The 27608-nt window shown below is 50.3% G+C and overlaps 1 protein-coding gene across 5 annotated transcripts in view; it reads right to left on the bottom strand.

The window, feature by feature from the left end:
• LRRC1 (leucine rich repeat containing 1) overlaps positions 1–26795 on the bottom strand; it is a 127229-nt gene extending 100434 nt beyond the window's left edge. For 2 of the 5 annotated variants that reach the window (XM_089918912.1, XM_089918913.1), the window contains exon 1: positions 26565–26795. In XM_089918912.1, coding sequence (XP_089775038.1) covers positions 26565–26780 — 216 coding nt within the window. In that variant the 5' untranslated portion in view covers positions 26781–26795. Of the gene's footprint in view, positions 1–16994; positions 17277–25792; positions 26138–26564 lie in introns of those variants that run through there. The other 3 variants (XM_089918915.1, XM_089918914.1, XM_089918916.1) reach the window with 3 other exon arrangements.
• Positions 26796–27608: the final 813 nt, after the last annotated feature.

Below are 27608 nucleotides of genomic sequence, written 5' to 3'. Positions count from 1 at the left end.
CTGGCATCCAGTCACCATCCTTATACTGGTGATGGTTGAGCTGGAGAAGCCAGAAAGTACCTCACACAACCGCACCTGCTCAAGCCCTTTCCAGCGCCCAGAGGCTCCCACCTAAACTGGGCTCAACCTTCCCCACTGCCGGGAACACACTCATGTCTCCCGAGAATACCCACGTGGATTACACGTCTGCAAGGACAAGAACAAGAACAAGAAGAAGAGAGAATGAATTCCTTGTGTAGCCATTCTTCCCGCCCATTATAAAGAAGCACATTCCACTAGGACCTAGGATGCAAACAAGAAGCGAAAGGGCATTTAGTTCTAGTCAATGAGATTTTGGTACTTGGCCAGGTGGCCATTTGTCTACTAATCCTGAGTGAACCACAGAAAACTGAACCAACCGCTCCTCCGTCCACAAGCCCGGCAGGACCTGGATGCTGCCCAGCAACCACCCGAGCGCTGGCCGGCCGCTCGCCCTCCCCAGCGCCTTCAGGAGGACACGCTTTCACTGCTCCAGGTCGCTTACCTGAGAGCACAATGGAGATGCCAACAGTGTTTCTGGCTCTCAAAATGCCAAAGCCACCTTCCTGATTAGGCCACAGCAAGACACAGAACAAGCCTCGTCCTATTTCTCCCTGACCTTGTCCAGTCCGAGGGTGGACTTCATTCAAGGGTACTGGCTCTAGCTTTTTGCAGGCCTTTATTTTAGTGTCGCCCATTTGTTTGGACACTCAACAAGCAAGTTTAAACCACATTCCCTGCTCTCTCACTGGTGTCTGAGTCTTTGCTGCTGCTGTGTCTTTCCCAACTCCTCTGCAATTTTCCTCCCTCAATTGCTATGTCCTTCTTGTCAAGGAGCCGTACCCCTCACCAGCCATCTGACACTTGAACGGTGGGTGCACTGTTCCTAACAGGACCTAGAAATATACAGCTGGGTTAAGAACCAAGAGCAAACGGTCTCTCAATCCATGACAAGTGCAGTGATTATATTTTCTTTCACGAGTTTTAGTTCAAAATAATTATTGACAAAAACCTAAATATGTTTGACACGCTCCACTCAAAAAGGAAAAGAACAGAATGGTCTCACAACATTGAAAAGAAAATTTTTTTAAGGTTTTAAAAGCCTAGCATTAGAAGGCAAAGCATTAACCTTAGAGTCTTCCCAAAGTCAGCCTCTCAATGGGCCAGAACAGCTACTGAAAAAAATGTCCCCTTTACAGCCGTCTTTAATAGCACAGAGGTCTGCACAAAATCTGAGAAAGGCAGCCAGGGCCCGACAACCTAGAAAAGAGCAGAGAGAGAAAATGAAGATGGGAAACGCAAGTGGTGACTTCTCAGATGGTCATCGGGGCCGCCCAGTATTCTCAGAGTAAATGAGGATACGAAATGGACAGGCACAGCCACCAGAAACCGCGTGGCACTCAGGGTGGAGGGGGCACTCCTGAGCCTTTCAACCTAGGAGGCCCGGTGCCGAGGGCCCAGGATACTCTGAGGGGCTCAAAAATATATTCATTTAAGATCAAAAGAAAGAAAATGAATATAAGATTATATATCACACTCATAAAATATAGCTGGTAATATTTTTATGAAGGAAGGGGCCCATGAAGGAAAAGTGCCTGCAGCGGGCCCCAGAACAGTCATGCCCAGCTCCTTCCGCAGAGGAAAAGCGGATGCCAGTGAGGCTGGTTACCCAGGGCCCGCGGCAGACACACGGGGACCCAGGGGACGGTGACACAAATGACTTTCTGCAGTGAGGGCTCCACTCTGCAGATTACCACAGGCACAGAGGAAGGAAAAAAATCATTTTTCTTTCAGTTGTTCAAAGAAAGCTTGGTGCTGGTGACAGATGCCCAAGTGCTCCCTGAACAGCAGAGAGAAAACAAGTTCTGGCACCTGAAGAAAGAGCAAAGGAGCCAACAAGCCCTTAAGGAGCTGCTCTGTGTGGCCGCCACCCTGGATATGGAAACACAGCCGACGTGCCCGTAACATCAGTGTGATGTTGAGTGTGTTGCCTCATGCTTCTCTCCCCTGGTCATACCTATTCCACTTTGAAATTTTTTGTTTCATCAAACTGTGATTTGTATACTCCAACATCTTGCCTTTTTCCTGTAATACTGCATCCTGAATCATCTCCTATGTCTCTAAATAGAGCATCTGGAATTCACCAAGGTATGTGGGAACACCTCTTAGAGTGCCCTGGACCCATGGAGGGATGAGCTGAAGAGAAAACGGGGGGGATTGGAAACTGGTGGAACAATCTAGGTCAACTCAGAGATCGCTGGCCGGTGGGCATGTCATCCAACTGCAGGAGTGACCACGGGGCACCAGTCAGGCTTCACACCGCTCAGTGCTGTAACGAATGAGTATAAGACACTGATGCTCCTCCACAGGGAGCCTATGATGTGCAAAGCTCCATTTTAGATGCTTGCCGTGCGTGGACTCACCACACCCTTATTTATAACAAGCCTGGGAGAGACAGAGGTTTCCATTTCACACCAAGGGTAGCGTACAGGATGGAAGTTCACAGGCCTGAGTAATCTGCCGAAGGTCAGACAACCAGCAAACAGCTGAAATCTAAGTTCAGCCCCCAGCTCCACCTTCTTTCCATTTGATGACACATTTTTCTTTCATTTTCAGGGTCCCTGAAACTAGCTGGTAAGTTGTTAGAAAATCCGGTGGAAAAAAGATCTCTCGAAAGGCAGCTACAGTAGAGCTAATGTGCTAATCTAATGAGATTAAATTTAGCCCCAAGAAATGTGAAGTCTTGCATTCGGATCCATAAAAACTAAAATCCTATACAGAATTATGGAGACTCAGCCTGAAAGAAGCAACATGCATGAGCAAGACTTGGGGATGGTGTTAACCAAGCATTTTATAACCCAAACTGTACATATTAACTAAGCCATAAACACAATACTAGGGACTTCCCTCGTGGTCCAGTGAGTAAGACTCCGCGCTCCCAGTGCAGGGGGCTCGGGTTCTACCCCTGGTCGGGGAACTAGATATCGCATGCATCCGCAACTAAAAAGATCCCGCATGCCGCAATGAAGATCCTGCGTGCCGCAACTAAGACCCAACGCAGCCAGAATAAATAAAATTTAAAAATAAATATTTTTTAAAAAACGTTTAAAAAAATAAACACAATACGAATTCAATAGTTAGGAATGCACTGATATGCTCTCAGACTGCATTTATGAGCATGTTATGCTCAGAACGAAGAAAGCAGCCCTTCTCTGCGCTGGCTGGTAAATCTCACTTGGGGCACTGTGTTTTAAAAAGAGTCTCTGGTGAAATGTACTATCTCCTCTAGGAGCATAACGAGGCAAAATAAAGGGACTAGAAAGTTTAAATCGAAGACCAGATTCTATAGAAGGGGATAGGGGAGAATCACGGCAGAGAGGATGCTGGTATACATCCCTTCACACACAGGCAGAGCCCCCGCTGCCTGCATCCCTTCCATCTGACATTTACACTACTTTGGTCCAGAGTGGAGGTTCTAGACTCCTTTACAGATGTCTGAGCAGATAAGGTACCTCCTCAACGAAAGACTCAATAATTTAGGGTCCCGCTAATAGCAATTTAGACTTTTTCCCAGGACTTAATACACAGTCACTCAGGAAGCATGTAGGCACTTCTGTGAGGGCGGGGGAGGGACACGATGTCTTCAAGCACTTTCCAAGGCTCCCCTGAACGACACCTACACCTCCCACTCTTCCCAGCTCTACCTGCCCCAAGCATAAATCCAGGCAAGGCTAACAAGATAAATGTGAAAGGCCACAAAGGGATGTGTTGAGATACAAACCCAGCGGAGACCCCCAAACCCCCTTTTTCTCCCCGACGCCTTTCCATCTGTTGCCTTCACCATTGGGTCTCTATGCCACTTAACTCACCTTTCTGGCAAGACCCTCCAGTGACCATCGGACCCTCAATTATCTCTGGCTCTTCCACAGCCTCAGCAATTCTTTTTTCTGGTCCCACAGAGCTTTCATGCAGGCTCTGAGCATCTCCAGCACAGGGCAGGACCCGCCACCTGCGGTGCCAGGGTAGTTAGCACTCCATGGGTGTCCCTGGGCTCTGCTCCCTGGGCTCCCTGGTGACTCGGACCCCAAACGATAAAAGCACTCGTGAAATGAGATTACGTGAGGATTTAAGTACCCAAGGCCATTTCCTAGAAGTGAAAGGAAGGAGATTTGGCAAATCACTTCAATGACCAGGACGCCTTCTATTCCAGGAAAGATTCAGGGCATATTTTAAGAAAACGAAGAAAAAGAAATTTAATTTAGAAAGCGTTTTTTGACTTGACTCGCCCCTCCCCCATCTTTCTCCACGCTCATAACATCACACGTAAACATACAAACACACAGCCACATGCAGAGTTTCTCATTATTTTGTAAAAAGGAGATATTGTACGATCTTCTCTGCATCTTTCTTTTCTTAGATAAAAATATATCAAGAAAGTTCCTCCATAACAACTTCTTAATAAAGCGCTACCTCATCTTTGCAAGGACGGCAACGTAGCCATGCTGTGTGTGCATCACAATTCATTCACAATCATTTCCTTGACAAGCATTCACTTTATTTCCTTTTCCCTTTTTTTGGCCACCACAAAAATGCATTAATAAAAATTCTTCAATCTCCATCTTGACACGCTGGTATTTCTATTTTTCAAACAGAATGTCAGAGCTGGAATTGTTGGGCTGGGCTTCCAATTTTCATCGATAGTGCAGGAACAGCTTCCAGAAGGGCCCTATCACTCACATGTCCACCCCTGCCCTGCATCCTAAAGGCAGGTTGCTTAGAAGATAATTGGCATTGGTGTTTGTATATGCACAGACTACCTCTAGAAAGATACAAGGTAATAAAAGAGTGGCTTTCTCCTCTGAAGGGAAGTGCAGGCCTGGGACTCAGGAAGGGGCACTGCTTTTTGCTTTTCGCTATACACATTTTTGGTGCTGTCTTAATGTTTTACCACGTCCATACACTACATATTCAAAATATAAAATGCTCTCTAAAATATCTCTAGACATTCCAAAAAGAGCACTGGCCGTGTGTAATTCAATGGTGTGAGCTTAAAATGCATGGAATTTCATTTCAACTTTACCATTTTTGAGTGCCTCCATTACTCTAGATTCTAGGGGTACAAAAACTAAGGCATGGGCTTCCCTGGTGGCGCAGTGGTTGAGAGTCCGTCTGCCGATGCAGGGGACACGGGTTCATGCCCCGGTCCGGGAGGATCCCACAAGCCGAGGAGCGGCTGGGCCCGTGAGCCATGGCCGCTGAGCCTGCGCGTCCGGAGCCTGTGCTCCGCAAGGGGAGGGGCCACAACAGTGAGAGGCCCGCGTACCGCAAAAAAAAAAAAAAAAAAAAAAACTAAGGCAGCCCTTCCCTCAAGGAGCTCCGAGTCCAGTAGAGAGAAAGACATCCACAATGCCAGGTGGCAGCCAGGATGCTGGAGGGTGAAGGATGCGCCCCTGGGCTCCTTGGGGAGCTGGCTGGATGCCCTGCAGTGGAGCTCTAGACAATCACCACCTCTCACTGAAGTGAGGGACTCGAATCTTAGGTGCGATTATGGGGGACTTTCTTCCGCCTCGTTAAACATTTCTGCGTTTGTCAAGGTTCCCAAAATGGGCATTAGTATCACTTCTGCAATCAGAGGCAGGGAAGAAAATACTACCCCCCAAAATCAATTGGCAGCATCAAAACTATCAACCCAGCTGAACTTTTTTTAGCTTAAAAGTTGAAGCACTAATTAAAATTCTGGCTATCTTCTCTGTCTTACCATGAAACTAATGTGACGAAATGTTTGTAAAGAGGAAGAGAGCTGGGTTTTTCGGGAGCCCTCACACTGTTTCAGATTGTTTGGCACCTAGGAAAGCATTCACAAGATGCGTGAATCAGAAAGAACAGCAAAGAAGGGCTGGTACACATCCATCACCCTTCCCTTTAGTCCCCATGAGCTGACTTTCAAAGAAATACTTAGTTTACAAAGAACACTAGAAAATTATTAAAATCTTGAATAAGGAGCTTTAACATACTATTTAAATATTCTGTGGAAATAAGCTATATTCAAAACCATTGACTACAAATTTAGCTCTATTTTGATTCTGGTAACTCAAAATGAACACAAAAAAAGGCTTCTGACTGACTTCTCTAGGCGCCAGGCACTTAGAATTTCCACCTCCATGATTTCTCTCTCCCCACGTGTTTCTTTTGCTTAAGATTCAAGAGCCTGTTGGGAGACAGACGAAGGGGTTCAACTCCTAAAATACATTTGGAGAGTCCATCAGGTAATGAACGCACAAGTATTAGTATATAACAATCAGAGAGCACAGACCCAACATCTATTTTGTAGTCCAAGCCTAAATTATACCGAATATAATTAGCAAGCCAAGAATAAGGAAATATACCAAACGAGAAACCAAAATGTGCCTTTGGTGCTGTGCTCACCGTAATTTATACCTTCAAAATATCTAGTGAAGAGCCCAGTGACAAAGGCACTGAAGATTAAAGCCTCTTTTCCTTAAAAACTGCTTCTGAGACTGGAATTACATCAGACACACCTTCATGCATTTGCCAAAACTGCTCACGTTAGGAAAGCCAAACTTTCAGTTAAGATTTTAAATGATTAGCGAGAAAAGAATGCGGAGTTATTCAAAAGTCACAAAGGGGAGATGGAAACTCAACAGCTCGGGTCCTCGGCAAACCTGCTTCTATCCTGGATATGGGAAGGGTTTTGTTTTGACAGAACCCTGAGGCAAAACCAAGGCATTCTTTTTTGGGGCTAGCATTAAAAACCAATAAAAACAAAACATTTTGTAAAAGCTGGCCTGTCTGTCTTCCAGGAAGATCAAGGTCACGTTGGCTGAGACGAAGTTTCACGGAGACAGCTGTCTGTGCGTTGAGCCTGCTTCACTAGCCTGTGGACGCAGGGGAGGGAGAAGAGAACCCAGGTCTGTCCCTGAAAACTGGAGCCTGAGTTCCCTGCAGGCCCAGCAGGCAGAAGCCAGCTCTGACAGGCTGCAGAGTCCCCCTGGCAGGCCAGGCCCACAGACAACTGTCACCATGTTTCAGGGACCTGGGGGGAGAGGACTGGGCCTGAGCCAGGCATCAAATACAGCTCCTTGGGACCAGCTCAGCTGTGCGTGCATGTGTGTGTGTACACGCGTGTGTGCACATGTGCAAGCACGCGAGAGGAAGGGCCCAGTGGGAGAGCAGAATAGAAAACGAGAGAAGGGCACATCTCAAGTTGTGGCCACTAAGGGCCCCATGGCACACCTGGACCTATAGGCTGAGCCACAAACACCAGGGACAACAGGACAGGGGGCCCATCATCCATGGGCCCCACAGAGGAAGGGACTCTAGGCCAGAGGAGAAAGCAGCTAACCACTCCCGCTGACAAATACACCAGAAGTTCAGAGTATGATGGAGACCCTTGACTTCCAACCCTAGGTGATGAGCACCATAGCACATGCCAAGCAGAGCAGGTGCCCTGTGTATACGGACTGCGCTCCTCACAACGCCCTCCCCGGATGGCATCACCAGCCTCACTTAAAGGATGAGAGAGAGTGGCATGGACATATATACACTACCAAATGTAAAACATAGCTAGTGGGAAGCAGCTGCATAGCACAGGGAGATCAGCTCGGTGCTTCGTGACCACCTAGAGGGGTGGGATAGGGAGGGTGGGAGGGAGACGCAAGAGGGAGGAGATGTGGGGATATACGTTTATGTATAGCTGATTCACTTTATTATAAAGCAGAAACTAACACACCATTGTAAAGCAATTATATTCCAATAAAGATGTTTAAAAAAAGTTAAACAAAACAAAAACAAACAATAAGGACGAGAGAACGAGGCTCAAAGATGGTGAAGTAACTCGGCCAGACCACGGAATCAGTACAGAGGAGGCAGAGCAGGAACCTGACCCATTCGAACCAAAGCCCACCAAGCCCATGGTTCTCAGGGTGTGGCTGCGGGACCCCCAGCACCACTCACCTGGGGCGCACCCTCCCCGGGGCACATAATCCATCAGAATCTCTGGAAATGCAGCTCCGGAATCCATAGGTTTCCAAAGAACTCCGCAGGTGCTTCTGATAAAGAACCAAGTCTGAACCCCTGTGGTGCCTGCCCACCAGCAGCCAGAGGAGGCAGCGCGGCCGGAAACCTGCTTCGTGCGCATGCTGGTCACCAACCAGCCGCGCCGGCGTGTGGCCACATGCACGTCATTCTTTACAGTCCCCACTGAGGGAGCCCAGACCCCAGGGGCTCCCAACCTAGAGCCTAGAGCCCAAAAGGCCCACGAAGACAGTAACACAGGTCTCGGAGTCCACTGCAGTATTTCAAAGGCCAAGAGAAATCATACCTTCGTTACCTAACTCCAGGTCTAAGTGAAATGTCTTTGGAAGACGGAAAATTTAACGGTTCATCACTTCACAAATACAGTGTGTCTGGACTCAAAGCCTTTACAGCCAGGCTGAAAACGGAATAGAGAAGTGGCACAGACCCCAGGCAGGCGCCGTTGCTCCAACATCTGGGCACTTCCCCACTGGAGCCACCTTGGGGCCCCTCCCTCCACCCAGCAAGACAGAAAACCCGGGTCAGTGCTTCAGGGAACTACGGTATTTCCCGGACAGATCCATAACCTTATTCTCTAGACTTAGCCCCAGCCTGTCCCAAACATCAAATGTCCCTTCAAAGGAACAAAGACCTGCAAACTCCAGGGATGGTCAAAGGTATGTGTGGGTGGCCTGAGGATAAACAGTGTTTTTGAAATTTGAGTAAAACCCGGCAGGGTGATTAATCTGAAGGGCAAACCATGCCTTCGGATGCACGTGTGCCTACGTTACAGCTCATTCGCCAAGTTTGAGAACTAAGAAAATAGAACATAAAAGCTTACTGAATCAACACCCCCCAAAATTGATCTACACATTGCTTTAGCCAACTAACTTGAGCCGAACTCTGTGAGAAAATGAACTGGGGAGAAAGTAAATATGGAAAGAAGAGATGGGCAAAAGGGTAAGGAAAGAAAATGCTGTAAGGGAGCAAAAGAGGAAGGACAAGTCAAGAAGCAAACTAGAAAAAAGGAAAAAGAAACAGGATTGCCAAAGAGGGACACTCTGTCCAGAGGAAAGGAGCGGGACTGCTCACACATTTTTATCAGGATCTGCGGTTCACTTGAGCCAAAGGCTTCAGATTACTATCACCCCCCTATTAGCTCCCACTGGGAAACTAATTAGCTAGTTAGGTCTTTATCTTTAAAACCTCCATCCTCCAAACAGAAGGCATGCCCAGGAAGGCGTGGAGCTACCGAGACAGTGGGCTCCAGTTCCCAGTCACCCCCCCCCCGAACCCCTGCAAAGTCCTAGGGTCTGTAGAGCAGAGGGGACGACAGGAGCCCAGCCAAACCCAACCCGGGCACTTGATACATGGTGTGGTTTTTAAATTGTTTAATAAGATGTCAACAATTAGAAATCAGGGGACTTCACATAGAAAATCTTGTTTTCCAGCAAAAGAAAAACAAAGCACTGAGTTAGGCAGTAGCAGGAGGCCCTCATCCCCACCTTGGGTTGGTCCGGTGGGAGCACCCCCTCCAGATGGGGCGTGGGCGCCTCCTGCCCACGGGCCTGTCTCAGGCTGGACCTCCCCATCCCACGCCCCCCACCTGTCACTGCACAGCTGATCCTGAGACAGGCGAGCCTCGCAGCCCCCGGCTTCCTTGAGGCTAGTGACCGCCACACCCTGGGCGTCACTATCCTCACCTGGTCACACCCTGGAACGCTGACCCCACTCCAGCTGCTTCCTGTCACTCACCTCGACTCCGATATTCCAGACCTGCCACGACCTCTCCCACGACCTCCACCTCTGCTTCTCCTCGACCCTCTCCCCTTGCGGGAACCTCCCCCTCTCCCCAACGAAACAGCATCCCAAACCTTACGCGTCAGAAACCTCAGGAGCCTCACACCCTCTCATCCTGCTGGCCGCCCCCGCAGGCGGACTGGGCACCTACACCCCATCCTCCTCTATCCCAGGCCAGTAGAGCTGAGCCTTCCAGAGGAAAACAGAACAACGCACGAAGGCCAAAGGCACCCCCGGGAATTCACACCCACCCAGGAATGCCCCGAGCCCCCCCCGCCCCCTCCTGCCTCACCTTGCAGGTGCCCCACCCCTCCTCCACTGAGAATACTGAAGCCCCCAGCCCTGATCTTTTATTAACCACACGCACCCTTCCCCTCGGTCCTCCAATTCTGAGGGTGGTACCCAGTTCCTCAAGCTGAAAACTCAGCCGTTATCCTTGAGCCCAGACCCTCCAAGCCAGTCAGTCACCAAACCCTGCCCCTGTCCCGCTCCCCTGAAAATCCGCGCACAAGCTGCCAACAGGCTGAGCTGTCTCCACACAAGTCTGATCAGAGCCCCGGGGCTTACTGAAATTCCACTGACGACACGCGTCCGCGACAAAATAAGGACCAGCCTCCTGAACCTGGCTTTCACAGCCACTCACAACGGGGCTCCGGCTGTCCTGACCCCTCTCCTTTAAAATGTGGCTGGGGTGTACACCCCTCCCTCCACCCCTAGGAAGCCTGTGCCACCAGCTCCACGGGCTCGGCACAACGTGCCCGGGTGTCGGATGCCCCTGCTCACTTTTGCATGCCCAGTACCTAATAAACGCACTGGCCTTTCAACGCACATGAGCTGCGTGTTGATCTCAGGGCCCCCAGCCTGGCTCTGCCAAATGAGAACATGGCATGAAAAAGCTGGGCCTCTGGAGCCCCCGGACCTGAACTTCCCACCAGGTTGTTTACCACGCGGGTGACCTCAGGCAAGGGCTCAGCTTCTGTGTCCTCATCTGTAAAATGGGGCCTTTAAAAACCCTCCCACATAAGGCTGACCTAAGGACCAGGCAAATCCTGTGTATGTGCCTAGCTGTGCGTCTGAAACACGGTAGGCGGTCAGCAAAGAGCTCCACTGGGTGGTTTCAAAACCGTAGCTGAGGTTTCCCTCCGCTCTTGCAAGGCGAGGGCAGGCGGTCCAGTGCGTGGGCAGACCTTCTGCACCGCCTGGCCATCTCACTCCTCATGCACGCCTCTGCAAAGACACAGGCCTGAGCAGGACCAATGCTGTGTTCTCCCTGGACCCTGCGCCGGCAGGATGCACTGCCTCAGCCCCAGCCTCCCACCCGAGTGCAGAGCAAAGCCACACCACACGCCCCGCTGGCTGTCGGCGGGTCCCTCCAGGGACACCGGACGCAGGCTGAACTTGACTGAGGCTGGACTGCAGCACCACCGGCCCCTTGGAGTAACTCACCACACTGTGGCACCAAAGGGAAATGTCCGAGGGTTTATGTATCTCAGCTACCCCATAAAAAAATTTTTTTCAATGCAACAGACATTTTTTGAACATTTCCTGTGAATAAAGCACTGAGTTCCCCACTGCCTGAGACAGAGATGCATAAAACAAGTCCCTGATGACAAACCGAGAGAAACAAACAGATGTACAGCTAAGTCTAACTCTGAGGAACAGCAGGAGAGAGGTGAGTCAAGAGGGACTGTGGCGGGGGGGTGGGGCGGGGGGGGCGGGGGGGGGAGGTTGCAGGGACATGGGGTCATGGGTATGGCTGCAGAGCTGGGAGGGCTTCTCAGAGGAGGCAACATCTGCCCTAGAGAAGAGGCTTCTGAGCAGAGCGCACAGCAACCGACAGGCACGGAGGTCTGGAAGACGCGAGACCACTGAGTCACAGAAATTTAACCATCAAAGACCACGGTCAGAAAGTACTAAAATGTACTTAGCATGTTAGAATTTAACAACTTAGAAAATAAGTATATCTGGAAATTCAATCTTTATAATATCTTCTTGACTTATTTTTTCTTCTCTCACAAATTTTCTCTCACACATAGTGAGAAGGAAACCTAGGGAAAACATCAACATGTCCAAGCTTTTCTTTTTCTTAAGAATACCTTGGAACAGAAATCAATCCTGCCAGAGACTTTCCCTCAGCAGACAGTCCCTGTGTTTCTGGCAGAAGACACAGGGTTAAAGGAGAGAGACGTCACAAAAGGAGGGCATCTGCAAGGGCCAGCAGGTGGCACCGTCTCTGCGCCTCCACCTTTCAGGAGCACTGCAGCCACACCCATCCCCACCCCGTATTCCTACCCCTCACCTTCCCTGCCTCCCTGCCTCCCACTAGAGGCCAGAAAAAGAGTCCAGGGTCCACCCGTGACTCTGCATATGCCCATCCCCGGGTGCCACCATACGAGGAACTGCAGGTCACTCAGGAGTCCCCTCAGTGCCCGGCACTGCCAACCTGCTAAACCAACCCTAACTTTCCTTTGGGCCTCCTGACACGTGAGGGCCCTAAGTGCCTCTGTCACTTAAGGCATCTTAGGTTGAGATGTTTGTCACTCGCAGACAAGAATATTCCAAAGGCGCTCCTGTTTCTTCAAGGCTGAAACCCTCTATGAGGGGAAATGACCAGTGAGCTGAAACCATAGAAGTTACCTTACTTTGGACCTAAACCCGAATGTCGAAATCAAACATTTTAGAATATAGAAATTTTTAAAGACTACAGGAACTACACCTCACAAGCAATTACCCCCTGCTCTACTTGCCTGACAAAGACATCTTGAGAGATATTTTCTTTTCGAACAGGAATTTCTAAAGAGGGGTGGGCATGGGTGAGGTTGAAGAGTGGGGGTAGGGCTTGCTTTCTCTTGGCCTCTGTGTAACTTCAGTGGATCACCACCATTATCAGAGAGAACGTGACACTTTCCTCTACCGCCTCTTGCCATTTTAGAACCAAGTTATCGCAAATCAAGGTAGGTGAATTACTGTCACATGCCACTAGGTAAGGTGCATCTCCTATAAGACGCATAGCTTCTATTAACCTAATCTTATTAGCGTCCATGTGTAGCAGTATTGGAATGTGTATACTTCCAGAAAGTACATTAGAACCTCTTTATGAGTCTGACCTTTACAGTCAAGACTCGTAACTGCCTCATGAGCCAATCACTTGATATCATGCTTTGACAACAGAGATCAACAGTATAATAGCTGAATTATTGGCAGCAGAATTATAATGGAGACACTCCTAGGATAAAACCAGCGCTCATTTTCTCTCCTGAAGGTAAAAAAAAATCCAGCCCCCCAAAATGGGTGCCACTAATCTTCTTTGAAAGATTAAGCGTGAATAAGCACATTAATATTTGGTGACCTAATTTTTAAAATATTTCAGCTCAGTGCTCTTTTTCTTAACGATTCAAAAATAACCCAGGGGGCACAGGTGTCTCTGTCCTCTTTCCCAGAGTGGACGCAACTCCTGGCCCATCAGGTGGCTTTTGGTGCCAAAGACGTGGTCTCTGTGCATGTGACCTTGAGGAAACACGGTCCAGTGGTTAGGAATACTGGCTCTTGAACCAGACAGCCCCACTGTGACCCCCAGCTCTGCTCGTACTAGCTGTGTGACTTCAGCAAGTTAAGTCATCTCTCCACGTCTGGTGTCCTCAAGAGGATAATAAAGCTATTTATGTTTGTTGTGAGGATTGAATGAGTTCATCATGGGAAGTGTTTAGGCAAAGCACAGCTCGGGGCACATTGCTCAAAAAATGTCTGCTGTCTTTATTATAATTACTGATACCCAGGCTTCCACCCCTAAGTTCTGGGTCTCATAAACACTTCACCACACCCCAACTCAAGGACTTACCAGGTCCTAGGCCACTATACTCCCTTTCCTGGTCCTCCCAAACCCCGTAAAGGCTCTGCCAGCACCCCAGTTGATAAACCCAAAAACGTACATCAGCAGGTTCTGTTGACTGTACCCCCAAGATAAATCTCATCGCTCACTGCTACCACCCCGGTCCAAGAGCCCATCAGTTCTCCAGGTCTCTCTGCTCCGTGAACCCTTCCTCCCTCGAGACTAAGCTCTCACCTGCCAGCAGAGTGAACGTTCTAAAACACAAATCAGATATCTATAGGCTTATGATCTGCCATACTTCCAACTGGTGAAAAAAAATCCAAACTCCTCACCGGGGTCTCTGAGCTCCGACATACATTAACCCCACCAACATCTTCACCTTGATTTTCCACCCCCCACCCTGTCATACCAGCCACACTGACCTTCGTTCTGCCCACAAACACCCCAAACTCATCCCGAGCCTTTGCAAGGAGCTCTGCACTGTTCACACAGCTGCCTCACCGCATCAGGGCAAGGGTCACCTCCTGGGAGAGGTATTCTTGGAAAACAGAAACCTCTCCATGGCTCTCAACCTCATTTCCCCATTTGGTTTGCTTTATAGCTCTGATCGCTATCTGAAATTCTTATTTGCTTACCCATTTACCAGCAGTCTCCCTTACTTGGAATGGAAGCTCCGTTAGGACAAGGCAAGATACCCACCTTGCCAGACAGAAGGATGCCTGTAGCACAGCCGGCACTCAATAAAGATGCAGGGGGCTTCCCTGATGGCGCAGTGGTTGAGAGTCCGCCTGCCGATGCAGGGGGCACAGGTTCGTGCCCCAGTCCGGGAAGATCCCACATGCAGTGGAGCAGCTGGGCCCGTGAGTCATGGCCGCTGAGCCTGTGCTCCGCAACGGGAGAGGCCACAACAATGAGAGGCCCGCGTACCGCAATAAATAAATAAATAAATAAATAAATAATAAAGATGCAGGGTGCATAGGGGAAGGGGGAGGGAGGATCTGCCAGGACCCAGCAGAGATCGACCCCCCAAACCCCCACTCCTGAATCACACTGCCTGGGAAGCCTGACACCAACATCTAGTCAGGAAAGCAAATTTCAGCAGAAGAGTAGAAGGCTGTAGCTTTTGATCCTAACATACTCCTCGAAAAGCCACCTCAGTCTGATTTTAACTCATAGATATTCCTTAATCATCAGTCCCCAAATTAGGTTTCCCAAAATACAGTCTCCCGGGTGCTCAGATCCACCCAGAGTGAACCTTCAAACAAGCGCCTCTGACTCTGCTTGAGTTCATTTAAAAACGAGACCAAAAGCCCCAGCCAAGGCGCCTATTCTACCTCACTCCTAAAAGCTGGGAGAACGCAACTGACACAGGGGAAAAAATTCAGTGTTCAGAGGTTGTTGGGGTGTGTGTGTGTCTGTGTCTGTGTGTGTCTGTGTGTGTGTGTCTGTGTGTGTGCCTGTGTGTATCTGTGTGTGTGTCTGTGTCTGTGTGTGTCTGTGTGTGTCTGTATGTGTGTGTGTCTGTGTGTGTGCCTGTGTGTGTGTCTGTGTCTGTGTGTGTCTGTGTGTGTGTGTGTCTGTGTGTGTGCGTATGTGTGTTTTAACCAAAGAAAATCTGCTGATCTTTTTCCCTTAATTGGTTCTGGGAATCAACAACTGACCACAGGAGGGTAAGCGTTTGGAACAGCTTCTCCTTATTATCGAATCCTTGATTATAATGATTAAGCCTGGACTTGTGGTTCTACTAAACCTCACTGAGCAACCTCACGGGTCACGTGCACAAGTGGGGACCACTCCCCTCAGGTTAGCTCTGTGGCATCGAGTCATAAAATGTCATAAAATTAGCATCCAGGGAGGTCAGAACTCAAAGAGACCTTGAACATCACTAACACCACCTCTTCAAGACAAATAAGGAAACTGAGGCTCGAGAGATTATGTGAATTGCCCAAGGTCAGTGCTAGTGTCAGTCAGAGCACGGACACAAGCCCAGGGCTATCCAACTGCAAGACCAGTGCTACCACCACCATGACGCCATCCATACAAGCAAGGATGGCAGAGAGCCCGGCTCTTCATGGAGTAATCGGTAAGCTCAACTTACAGTCTGCCCCCAACCCATTTCTAAATCCACTTGCCAAAAGGGCTGAAAACGTCCCCAAGAATGCTGCTCGAATATGTCTTCAATGTCTGCTCTGTGACGCAGCAGGAAAGCAAAGAAGAAAAGGTGTGTTGTGGCTTCGATGGGGGACAGAGATCATTTCAAAGAGGTAACGGTAAGGACACAGGTGTCCCCAGAAACCAGAGAAGAGGGAAGGGAAGTGTTCTCAGAGGAAAGTGATCGCCTGAGCTATGTCCCACGGGATGACCAGCAGGGAGGCAGACAAAGAAGTCAACAAAGAGGAACTCCCAGGAGACAGAGCACAAAATTGAAGACTCTGAGGCATGAAAAGACTGGTAACCAAGGGCAGCTAAGTGCTGCTGAAACGCAAGGTTCAAGCAGGGAAGAGATGCGAGATAAGGGAGAAGAGCCAGGCTGTATCCTGCAGGCCAGGAGCCACTGCAGCAGGAAGTCACCCATCACATCTGTGTTTTAGAAAGATCTCTCCCGCCAAGAATTGAGACAGGATTTGAAGAAGACAGGACGAAGGGCTTTGAAGCCTCTCTCACAAAACAGCCAAGAACGATGACAACAGCCAGCAGATTTGATTGGGTGCTGTCTATGTAACAGACACTGTTTCCAGCACACATAGTAACCCATTTACTCTTCACACACATGAGGTGGGGTCTATTAGTACCTTTGTACAGATGAGCAAACTGAGGCCCAGTGAGGCTGAGTTAATTGTCCCAGATGTCACAGCTAAGGGGTCGATCTCCTAACCAACGCTACACACTTTCCTGACAAGCAAGAGATCCAGTCCAGAAGCAACACATCAGTAGAAGGGATGGAGGGAGGGGCTGACCGGCCCCCCACAGCCTGCACGCTGCCCTGCCCTCCCGCTCCAGAAACCAAATCAACCCACATTAGGAATTCCGTGACGCCAACCTCTCTGCCCGACTAAACAGCATAAGCCACCTGAATGCAAGCATTAGATGTCAGTCTTCCAAAGACCCGGAACGAATATCGGATTGACGGAAGCCCACCCAAGGGTCTTCCCAGGTCTCTGGGAAACAGCCCCAGTCGAGGAGAGAGGGGGCAGAGATGACAGAACCCATCTCCCCACCTATTTCTCCAGCCCCCCGAAAGAGCACAGGACCTGGAGCCAGGAGTGGGAGAGGACCGCCCACATGTTCATTTTGCTCTGATCCATCACTTTACCTCACTCGTCTTGCACTTCTTTAGCTGTAAGGTGGGTAGATGTCTCCTATCACTAGGCCTCCACCCAACTCAGATTTAAAAAATAATCATCTTGGGCTTCCCTGGTGGCGCAGTGGTTGAGAGTCCGCCTGCCAATGCAGGGGACACGGGTTCGTGCCCCGGTCCGGGAGGATCCCGCATGCCGCGGAGCGGCTGTGCCCGTGAGCCGTGGCCGCTGAGCCTGCGCATCCGGAGCCTGTTGCTCGGCAACGGGACAGGCCACAACAGTGAGAGGCCCGCGTACTGCAAAAAAAAAAAAATAATCATCTTTGACAAGCTAGCAACATCTACTGAAATTTGTAAAGTATGTACCCTTTCATCCTGGGATTATGCACCTTGAACCCATGCAAAGAAACGTTTGCATGTGTGTACAAAGTAATATGAACAAGAACATTCAATCTAGTGTAGTTCATCGCTGCAAAAATTTGGAACAATTTAGATGTCCAGCGATAGGAGAATGGTGAAATAAATAAATCATGGCATATCCTATATAAGGGAACCTACAGCACCAGCACTGATGTTAACATACATCTATACATACTGACACAGAAGACATCCAGGATACGGAGTTAAGTACAAAACAGCAAGTGGTGACGCGACTTATATAGTAACTTATATAGAAGTAATTTATATAGGACTCCTCTTTCCCTTTTAACAATGATAAATATATGGTGGTATGCGAAGAGGCAAAGTCTGTAAGGATACGTTCTAAAACTGTTCATGTCTGATATCACTTGGAGGGAATCAAGGAAAATGTCACATTTTTTATTCTTTGAATTCTTCTACGCAACCAACACATAATAACAAGACAAAACAAGGCCACATCATAGTCAAATTCAGGCAGCTTGCACTAACAGCATGAGCCTCAGAGGCCTCAGCATCTTCCACATCAGGTCAGGCAGTCAGAGCCCAGGTCACCTCCTCAGAGGTTTGGCAGCTCCTTTCCGGGCTTCACAGCTGCTCACCTGACAAGCTCCCCACGTCCACCACAAGCCAGCTGATAGTCCCTCTGACTATCTCTCCCCCAGAAGTGGGTGTGGACTGTGGAAAGAAAGGTGACCAGAGCGGTCAGGATGGGAGGCCACGCTATCCAGGAATCAGTCTGGAACACACTGCAATTAGGTGTAACACCTTCCACCCACCACACGACAAATCCATGCCTTGCGGTTCTCGGAAACAGAAATGCCAAATGTCTCCCAACTGAGTCAAATTCTCTGGAATCTAGAAGTTACAGCCTGGATAAGGAAATTCTTCCAAACAGTGATAAGCAAAAAAAAAAAAAAAAAAAAAAAGTTAGTATTCCATCTTACTTCTAGAAATTCAAAGTATTTTACACTACAGGCACATACACATACACACACACACACACACACACACACTCGATTAGATCTTCTAAAATACCACATGCAATAGTAAATTACCATCCCTGTCCACTAAATAATACCCAAGAGAAAGTAAATGGACATCCAGCAGTTTCTCCTGTGCATTTACTAAGATCTGGCCTATGATCTCATCGCCCCTCATAACTATTCCATGAAGTGGAGGACAAACATCTAGCCCCGTGTTCCGGGGAAAATCCTAAAATAGGCAAACTTCCTTTAGACTTCTGTGAGCAGAGAGAAGCCTGCAGCCTCACTGGATCCACACCCAGAAGAGCCCAACGCTTCCGTTCATGGCTCGGCGAGACCATGGTCGGGATTTTTGTCATCACTGCTGAGAAATGTTTACGCTGCTATTTCTGACCCTCTTATGTAAATATCAGCTATGCTTTACCCCCCAGATTTCAAGCCTGCGTAAAGGGTCCTTTTTAAGGAAATCCCAAGTATCAGAGTTACAGAAGCTGCAATTTTTGGCAGAGAGGATAACGCTCCAGAAGCTGTGAGAGGGGCCGAAGCGGACCCTTCTCTCTGGAAGCCCCTGGGAAGAGGGGAGGGGGACTGGGGAAATGGGTTCATTTTGCCGTTACCAGCATGACTCAACTTTCTCAACTCTAGGAAACGTTTATTAAGTGAATAGTTTTACTTTTTCTCAAAGAATTGAGCAATATTTTTTGCAACATTTCAGCAACGAGTTGACTTCAAGTGACTCTGGAAATCAAAAGGCTCCAAGCATCAGTGTTTTAAAGCATCAGCAGAGGACAGAGGAAACTGAGGTCCGTGGTCCAGTACACACATAGCACATACTCATGTTACTTGGGAAAAAAGAACCCACAGGATCTCCAGTGTTACTATGGCTGCAATTTTATCAACTTGATGACCCAATTCAACTGAAACCAAAAAAAAAACAAACAAACTCTTCCCACCCCCAGCACCTCTGGCTGTCCATCTCTCCCCTAAGCCAATGCCTACATACACAGCTTAGTGAGCAATTTACAAGTTCAATGCTGACACGCCCCATAATCAAGGAAAATCTGTTCACAACAAGGAGGTAAATGCTTTGTGCTTAGTGTCCCCCGAGCCCTGATGAAGGGCCTCAGGCGGTCAGCACAACACGGCAAGGGGAAGAGGAGAAACGGTGCTGGACCAGAGGGCAGGAAACCCCCGGCCTGAACGTCCTTGATGACATGATCCATCCCACCTTGCCCACCCCACAGGTGCCGGGTGGTTTCCTCCCACCCAGACCACCACAGCAGCTCTTGACAGCATCCTCTGCTCCTCCCAGGACCACCTTCCCAGAAGACAGGTCCACCTGTGCGGCGCCTCTCCTGACACACCGTCCAGATCCCGCCTGGCCCCTCTCCAGTCCCACGACCACTTGGGCAGCCTCGCTCGAGCCACCTGGGAAGGATGGGCTTTGACGACCACGACAGGTTTTTTCTTCCTTCTAACGTGAATGTCACCCCCTCTGAAGTCTTCCCTCAGCTCCCCAAAGAGGGAGATGCCTCAGAGCTGTCACAGGGCCAGGCCCCATCCCCAGGGGCAAGTGACATGGAGCTGGAGGCACGCCCTGGCTCCACAGCTGACCTTGGCCCAGTTCCTTACACGAGCCTCCGAAACAACTCCCTAAGTAAGTCTTGGTGCCCACACTGGCAAAACTGGAACTATAAGGGCTAAAGTGAGTGGTGATTCCATTTAAGGGAAATAATTTCTAGAGAGAACTTAATGCAATGTTTGGAGCTCAGTAAAATCTCAGAAAGTGGCGTCTAGTAGAATATTATTAATAAGTAGCAGATACTCAAAGTTAATCAAAGACACTCCAACGTCCACCAACCTGGGGCAAATGACATCTTCCCCAGGCCTTAGTTTCCTCACCTGTAAAGCGGGGGTGGGGGGGAGAGGGAACAGGAGATGAGGGAGGGGCACTGGACTAACACGGAACAGAACAGGAAAACAACCAAGAGCTAAACTGTGTAACAGCAGCAGGCTCTCTGAGAAAGCAGAACTTAAGTTTCCCTAACTTGAGAAATGTGCAGGTCACGGCTCTCAGGGGCAAGTGCTCTCTTGGATGCCCTTCCTCCTGGGCTTTGCCTTAAATTATTTTCATTATAATGCTACTTAAGTCTGTCCAAATCTAAAGCTTCATACGCTTTAGCCCTTATAAAACTGTAAGGTGAGACAATGTAAAAATTGGATAAAAACCAATAAAAGAGAGCTCAGCTTTCGTTGAACATGACGTATAACAATGATGCAATTTTGTTCCGTGTGCTCGACTGCTCACACAGTGTGTTAAGTACAAGAATACCTGGAGCGAGTTCCTGGCAACTCTGTGGGGCTCTACCACCACGGGGCTGGAATCCCCTCAGCCAGCCAGCCACCGCTCTTCTCTAACGGACTGTCGTGAACCCTTTGTTCATCAACTTCCAGCCCTCGTCTGACTCCAAAACACAATTTCTGCGATAAGCCCACATCTGTCCTTTCCCCTTCGCTACAGACAACCAAAGGGGTGCGCAGCCTAACGCTGGCAGGAAATCTTTATGACATGCCTCATTTGGAAGGTCATCTGGATGTTACAGAATCTATGATTTTTTTAATTATTATTTAAAAGAATATTAAAAATTTACTTTTGGCTTTAAAAATTAACTTGCAAATTCCCAGGAAGATCTTTAAACTCTAGTTTAAAACACATTGTTTCCTCAAAACTCAAGAAAATATTATATTCTGTTGAAAGAATTGAGTAACTGTATAAATATTATAAATTTGTTATATGGGAAAAAAACATGGTTTCCTAATAAAAGCATCTTGCCATAGTATCCAGAAAGATCTTAGACATCACAGACCTAACTGTAAGTGTTCTGGGTGCATTCTCTCTTCAATCCCAAGAGCCACCCTATAAAGTAGGTGCTACTGTGACACGTGAGGAAACCGAGGCTTGAAGAAAGAATGAAAGTGATGGAGCAGCACCTAAACTGATTCCAGCAGCCGTGCCCCCTGCTCCTTCCAGACCAGCCCCGAGAGCCTCTGCAGAGGACAGCCAGCCACGCACAGCAGGGATCCAGGGGAAACCAGCTCGGGGGGAGAGAGAGACGCAGAGGAAAGGTGGCATTCTCAAGGAAGAAATGACAGGACCTAGTGATAGCATGGATGGAGACAAGACAGTAAGTCCCTGAACCTGTGAGCCAGGAAGAATGGCTGGCCCGGCCTCCAGAAATGGAACTGCTGGGGAGAGAAGCCAGTGCAGGGGGCCAGACCTAAACTGAAACACGGTGGGTTTAAGACAAAAGGGACTTATTCCAAGTGGGGATGGATATCCTCTCAACAGATCACAGGTGAAGAGGTTGAAGTCTCGTTACACAGGAATTATGTTTACAAGGCATGAAGATTATTTCGAACAGACAAGGTGGTCAAAAGTGTCCAGCACAAGGGAATTCCCTGGTGGTCCAGAGGTTAGGATTTGGTGCTTTCACTGCCGGGGGCCCAGGTTCAAACCCTGGTTGGGGAACTAAGATCCCACAAGCCTCACGCACGGCCAAAATACAAAAGCGTCCAGCATAGAAGAGATGGAGAACAAAGATAGGCAGGACAGGACCACTGAATTCTGAACATCTGTGTCTTTACTAATTCCAATAGACCAGTGCACAGTACAAGTCAGGTCTGGGACAGGCAATCACGATGGCGAAGAAACAGGGCTATCTCCCCGTGACAGCACGTAAGGACTCATCCAGGCAACAGGCATGCCCACTGTGTCCCAGATACTGTCCTAGGTTCAGCCACAAACAAACCCCCCCCCTGCTGGCACGGAGCTTAAGTTCTGGCTGAGGAGACAAAGAACAAGCAAGCAAGAACACAGTCTGGAATCAGGGGGTGATGAATGTTCTAAGGGCTAGGGAAAAAAATAAAGCAGGATACGAGAAAGAAGGAAGGGCAGGGGCAGGTATCTGAGATAATGTCATCTGGCGATCACGGAAGGACTGACTGAACTCTAAGAGGAGGTGACAGGATGAAACTCAACTTTTTAACCTAGAGAGGCTTGAGAGCATTCACTCCCAAGTGTCTGCTGCCTAGTAGACCAGGCCCTGCAGTGGGCTACAGAGACCACAGTAAACACATGTTTGAAGGTATCTGAGCATCGTGCACAGATTGAGGGGAAAACTGATGTCATCAGGAACACAGAGAGGAAGAACAAACAACCGCACCACGTGGATGACCTTCACTTCTGAAGACCTGGATATTCTCTGACTCCATTAGAGAAGGACAGATGCTGGAGCAGTGATGAGCTTCAGGGGACAAGAAAGCAGCAGAGGAGAAAGATCCGCATCAGACCCAGCAGCCTTCATTCAACAGATAAACAGGGGTTTACCCAGCAGGACCCACTGGACGCCAAGCTCGTGCTCCCAAGGGGGCACCTCGAGGTGTCTCTGTTAACACACACCCCAAAGGGATGGGGCTGGGGGAGGGGACCAGCTGGAGGATGGGAAGGGGTAGTGAGGCCAAAGGCGAGGGCTCTAGTCCCCTGCAGCCGTGAGAGGCTCACAGGGTGGAGACACTGCTGAGGACGGTGATGCGGGTTCAGCAAAAGGTCGCCAGATTAGGTCAGTAACCACTGATAACTGCAGTGCCCGCTCCAACCACACCCACCACACCTGTACTAAAGTCACTGTCTCCCCACAAAGCTGCTGATTAAACCCTCTTTAATCTCTGTATCCCCCACAACTAGCAAATCCTGGAGGGTCAATAAAGGCTCTACTGAGGTCAAGCTTTCATGACAGGAGTAAACCAGGAGGGGCTAAATAACTGAGGTTCTTCTGATGGAGGTGAGAAGCCCAATAGTCCAGATTCCTGCTCAGTTGGCAGATACATGAAAGGGGAGAGCTGGGGGGTGGGGGGGGGGAGCTGGCCATAGCGACTGTATCATACCAGCTGTACAGCCCTGAAAGTCACTTCAATCCTGAGTCTCAATTTGGAAAACAAGGGGATTGGAGCAAATCAGAGGCTGCAGACTTTCAGGGAGAGGAGACGCTTTTCTCAGTGCTGAAGGCTGCGGAGCATGTGTACTTTTGCTATTGGGGTTGGGGGATGCAGGCTTCCCCTTTGGCTGCAAATGAATCGCGGAGACGAGAACATAATACAGGTATGGCCACCACCATGAGGACCTTGGAGGTTTGTCCGCAGAAGAGGCCCACTGGTGACGTGGCAGGTAAGAAGACAGGGGCTGGGGGAGGGGGCCAGGACTGCAGTGAGCAGCGGTAATGAGTTATGCAGACCTCAGACGGGAGACAACGGATGCCCAAGCAAAGACTGTGAATGAAACATCCGTGTTTTGAAGGCGGTTGCTGGAGTCTGGCTTGTACACACCCAGGCACACGAAAAGTCAGGGAGAAACAGATTTTACACAACTTGAAAACTATGAAACTACTTTAAGAGCTGTAAGAGCAATTACCCATATGCCAGACCACTTCTAGCCTTTGAAAAGCTTGTTTATTACCATATTTACTGAGGGCTATCAGACTGTATTTTGAGCTTCTGAGAAGTTTCCATTTAGAATCAGTAGAAATACCTAACACATCCAAACCCCATAATTTCCCATACCAAGCTGAATCCCCCAACATTACAGAAAAACCCACAAACTTTGCAGAAGGGAGTGAAAAGCCAATCCAGTCACAGGAAACCTTCCAGCTCTACAAAAGAAAACAAACAAACAAAAACACCACAAAGAGCACTGAAACATTTCTAGTCCAACAGCTTTTCACTCAAGCTTTAACAACGTTATTCTGAAGCCCTTGAAAAGTATTAAATTACATACAGTATTCTATATTCCTGGCAGTAGCAATGCCTAAAACTTATTATAACTTAAGGCAGTAAGTGAATTCATGACTTTTAAGTCAAATTTAAGGAAGCTAAAGGCCAGACAAAACCATGTGTTTGAAAATGCCCGCAAAATAATAAATGCCGGAGGGAACTAGATGGCTTTTCTGCTTCTAGGCTAAATAAAGCCTGGGGGGCTTTGCAAAGATCCTAGTGAGGATAATCACACACACACCCCCGTTGCACACAGCAAACCATCCAATCAATTCTACGCAGACCAAGGAAAGTTAATCCAAGAAGAATAACAACACTTGAAATGTTGAGAAAAACACAGTTCTGCTGTTTAAAACACTCTATCGGGCTGGAGGACAAATCGGGTCATTCTAACATGCCAGAACATTTGACTGGTGAGTGTTTCTGTGACCATGTCTTGGCTTTGTGTTAACAAAGGGTCCTGCAAGACATCTGAGTTCCAACGCTCGGGCCTTCAGGTCCTCTCTCGCCTGCCAGCAGCACTTCCTGCACACCTTCGGATTAACTGCCCCAACTTCCTGCACAGCCCTGGATTTGGGCTACCTTCCTCCTTCAGGCTTACTCAAGCTAAGTTTTCCGGGCAAGCTCGAAGGGTAAAAGTTCGCAGTCCCTGACCCTCCATTAAAGCACAATCAGCATGTGTCGCTTGACTAGCCTGGCCGCGGCAGGGTGATTAATTTACATAAACAACTCTGAAGAGGTAACTTATCACTGCAAGGGCAGAAGTCAGCAGGCTGAACCTGGCCTCTCCGGGAGCGGCGGCTGCAAGGCTGGCCCACCCGGCAGAGCCTCTGCTGACGTTCACCGCGGCTCCTTCCACGCAACAGGTCCACGCAGGCAGGGCACCAGGGCACTTGCCCACAGCTCCGCGCGCGCAGCCCCCCTCCTGCCCCGCCCCCCCACGGCCGGTCCCGGAGCCCGGGCAGCTACGGCTCTTCCCGGCACGGCCCACCCGCGATAAGGCCCGGAGCACATTCTTCGGAAGATGCCGAGATAGCGCGGCTCTCGCGCGCGCTGCCCACCTCCTCCCGGCCCAGTCCAGGCCGAAGGGAAAAGGCGCCCCGGCCAGCGATCGGGGAATGCGAGACAAGGAGACCGCCCCGGGAGCCGGATGCCGCGCTCGGTCCTTCCAGCCGGGAACGGCCCCGGCCACCTGGCTCCTCACCTGCCCAGTCACAAGTGCCGGGCACTAGTACCTAGATATGTATATAAACTACTTATCGGCACAGAACGTTTTCCCAACTGCACAAGCTACAACGACTACTCAGAAAACAGCAAGTCGCTTTGTATAGAAAGAAAAGGAACTTTTCGGGAGGGGGAGGGGGAGGGGAGGGGAGGAGGAGGAGTGTGGGAGGAAGAAGCAGGTGAATGAACGTAGACGTGGTTTCCGCGGGACCTGCCTGCCGGGTCCCGAGGTGGAAGAGGGGGCGAGAGGGGAGGGGAGGGGAGAGGAGGGGACGGGGTCGGGGGAAGAGGAGGGCGCGAGGCTGGCGGGGCCCGGCTGCGCTCCCCCAGGGCGGCGCGCAGGTGAGGCTGGACACTCACCTCCGGCAGCTCGCGGAGCTGGTTGGCGTCCAGCAGCAGCTCCTCCAGGCTGCGGGCGTAGCGGTAGATCTCCTCGGGGACGTAGACCAGCGAGCAGTGACGCTTGTCGATGGTCTCCACATGACGGTTGCACCGCCACAGGGGGATGCAGTGGAACATCGCCGCCCGCCGCCGGGTCCCGAGCCGCGGAGACCTAGGCTCCCCGCCCGCTCCGCCCGCCCGGCGGCTGCGCTCCGCCCGCCGCCCACCCCGCGCTCGTTGGCCCCCGTGCTCGCTCGCACCTCGCGCCGGGCTCCACGCTCCCAAAAGCGCCCAGGAACCTCGGGCGAGAGCCCCCCCACCCCGGCCCCGCGCCCCCGCCCGCCCGCCCGCCGCTGCGCCCCTCCCACCCTCCGGCCGCACCGCAGCCGCCACCGCCGCGCTGAGCTTCCTACTCGCGACTGAGCATGCGCGCCAGTGGGCTCGCGCCCAGGGCGGCTCCCGCCCGAGAGATGCTCCGCTCCGGGTTTTCGCGGCGACCTGGATCCGGAGGGTCGGGGTAGCAGCGGTCAGACGCTAGCGGTCCCCCTACTCAGGCTGGGACCCAGGGAGTGTCGCGGCATCGGAGGGAGCCCCTCTGAAGGAGCCCGGGGCAAAGAAGAGGCAGGGGCGAGGCAGCCCGGGGGGAGCAGAATGACTTTGTTTTCTACTTTTACTTAACTCGCTCTCCTCGCTCCCCTTCCCCAAAACCACTTTCCCTTCCGGGGTCAGGCGGGACCGCCCCGAAGCGTACCTTGCGCGCCGTGGGCGGCCGGAGCCCCAAGGTTCCGTGTGGTTTTGAGGTGTCTCCGCCGCCCTGGCTGCGGCTTTCTTGGCCACTTGCGTGCGCGCTGCTCCAACACCCCCGAAGTGAGCGGGCCGCCCCCGGCCCCGCACGGCACCCCGGCCCCTGCCCTGCCCCTGGTCCTCGGGCACCGCCTGCAGGCTGTGTAGCATTCTCAGTAATCATCGTCTCTGAACACAGTAATAGGAGATCCCTCTCCGCAAACCACCAACATAGGCGTCAGAGAGTCTACGAGATTCTCACAGATGTGGATGCACCCCATCAGAAGCCCACATACAAAAACGAGCTGGCAAAGATTAGTTTCTGAGCCCGTTCCAGCCTGGCCAGATGTTGGTCCCTGGCGACTAGCCTGGACAGGTGAGGAAGGAGGAGCGGGAGAGGTGGGGCAGGTCTCGTGGGGGCTGCCGGCTGAGCATCCTCCATCTGGCTCCTGCGTTTCTGCACCAACACCCAGTCTCTTGCAAACAGTAGATTGCAGCCCAAGGAGTAGCTGGGGAGGACCCAGGAGGCTCACCACTGGGTGATAATGACCATTCCCTTGCCCCTGATTCGTATCAAGGGACTAGGACCAGAACCCTGAAGTGACCCTCTTCCTATCTCCAAATAACCAAACTGGCTCCTTCGCAAAGGGTTGCTGACCAGGTGAAAACCAATCACATTTATGGATTGTTTTTTTGGGGTCTACTCTGACTCCTCACCTGGCCCCCTCCCTAGTCCTCACACCTTCTGCTTCAAGTGAACTGGGCCTGTGACCTCTGAGTAGACACCACCCAGGCTTTTCCACCCCCACTACTGCCCCCAAACTGCTAAAATCTGGAGCCACGGAATCCGCATTTCTGCAGAAGACTGAAAGCTGAGTGCGCTCCATGGCCAAAGCAAATCTGGGTCCAAAACTAGTTTTTGCAAGGCATATGTGGTCTCAGTTCCAACCGTGCACCAGACAGTTTTCCTGGGGTGAGTGGGGAGGGGAACATTTCATCATTTCAACTCTAC

The sequence above is a fragment of the Delphinapterus leucas genome, chromosome 10, assembly GCF_059928025.1.
Source record: "Delphinapterus leucas isolate spDelLeu-1000000601 "Yukka" chromosome 10, BTC_Dleu_Yukka2, whole genome shotgun sequence".
NCBI lineage: Eukaryota > Metazoa > Chordata > Mammalia > Artiodactyla > Monodontidae > Delphinapterus > Delphinapterus leucas.
This window is presented reverse-complemented; position numbering and strand designations above follow the sequence as displayed.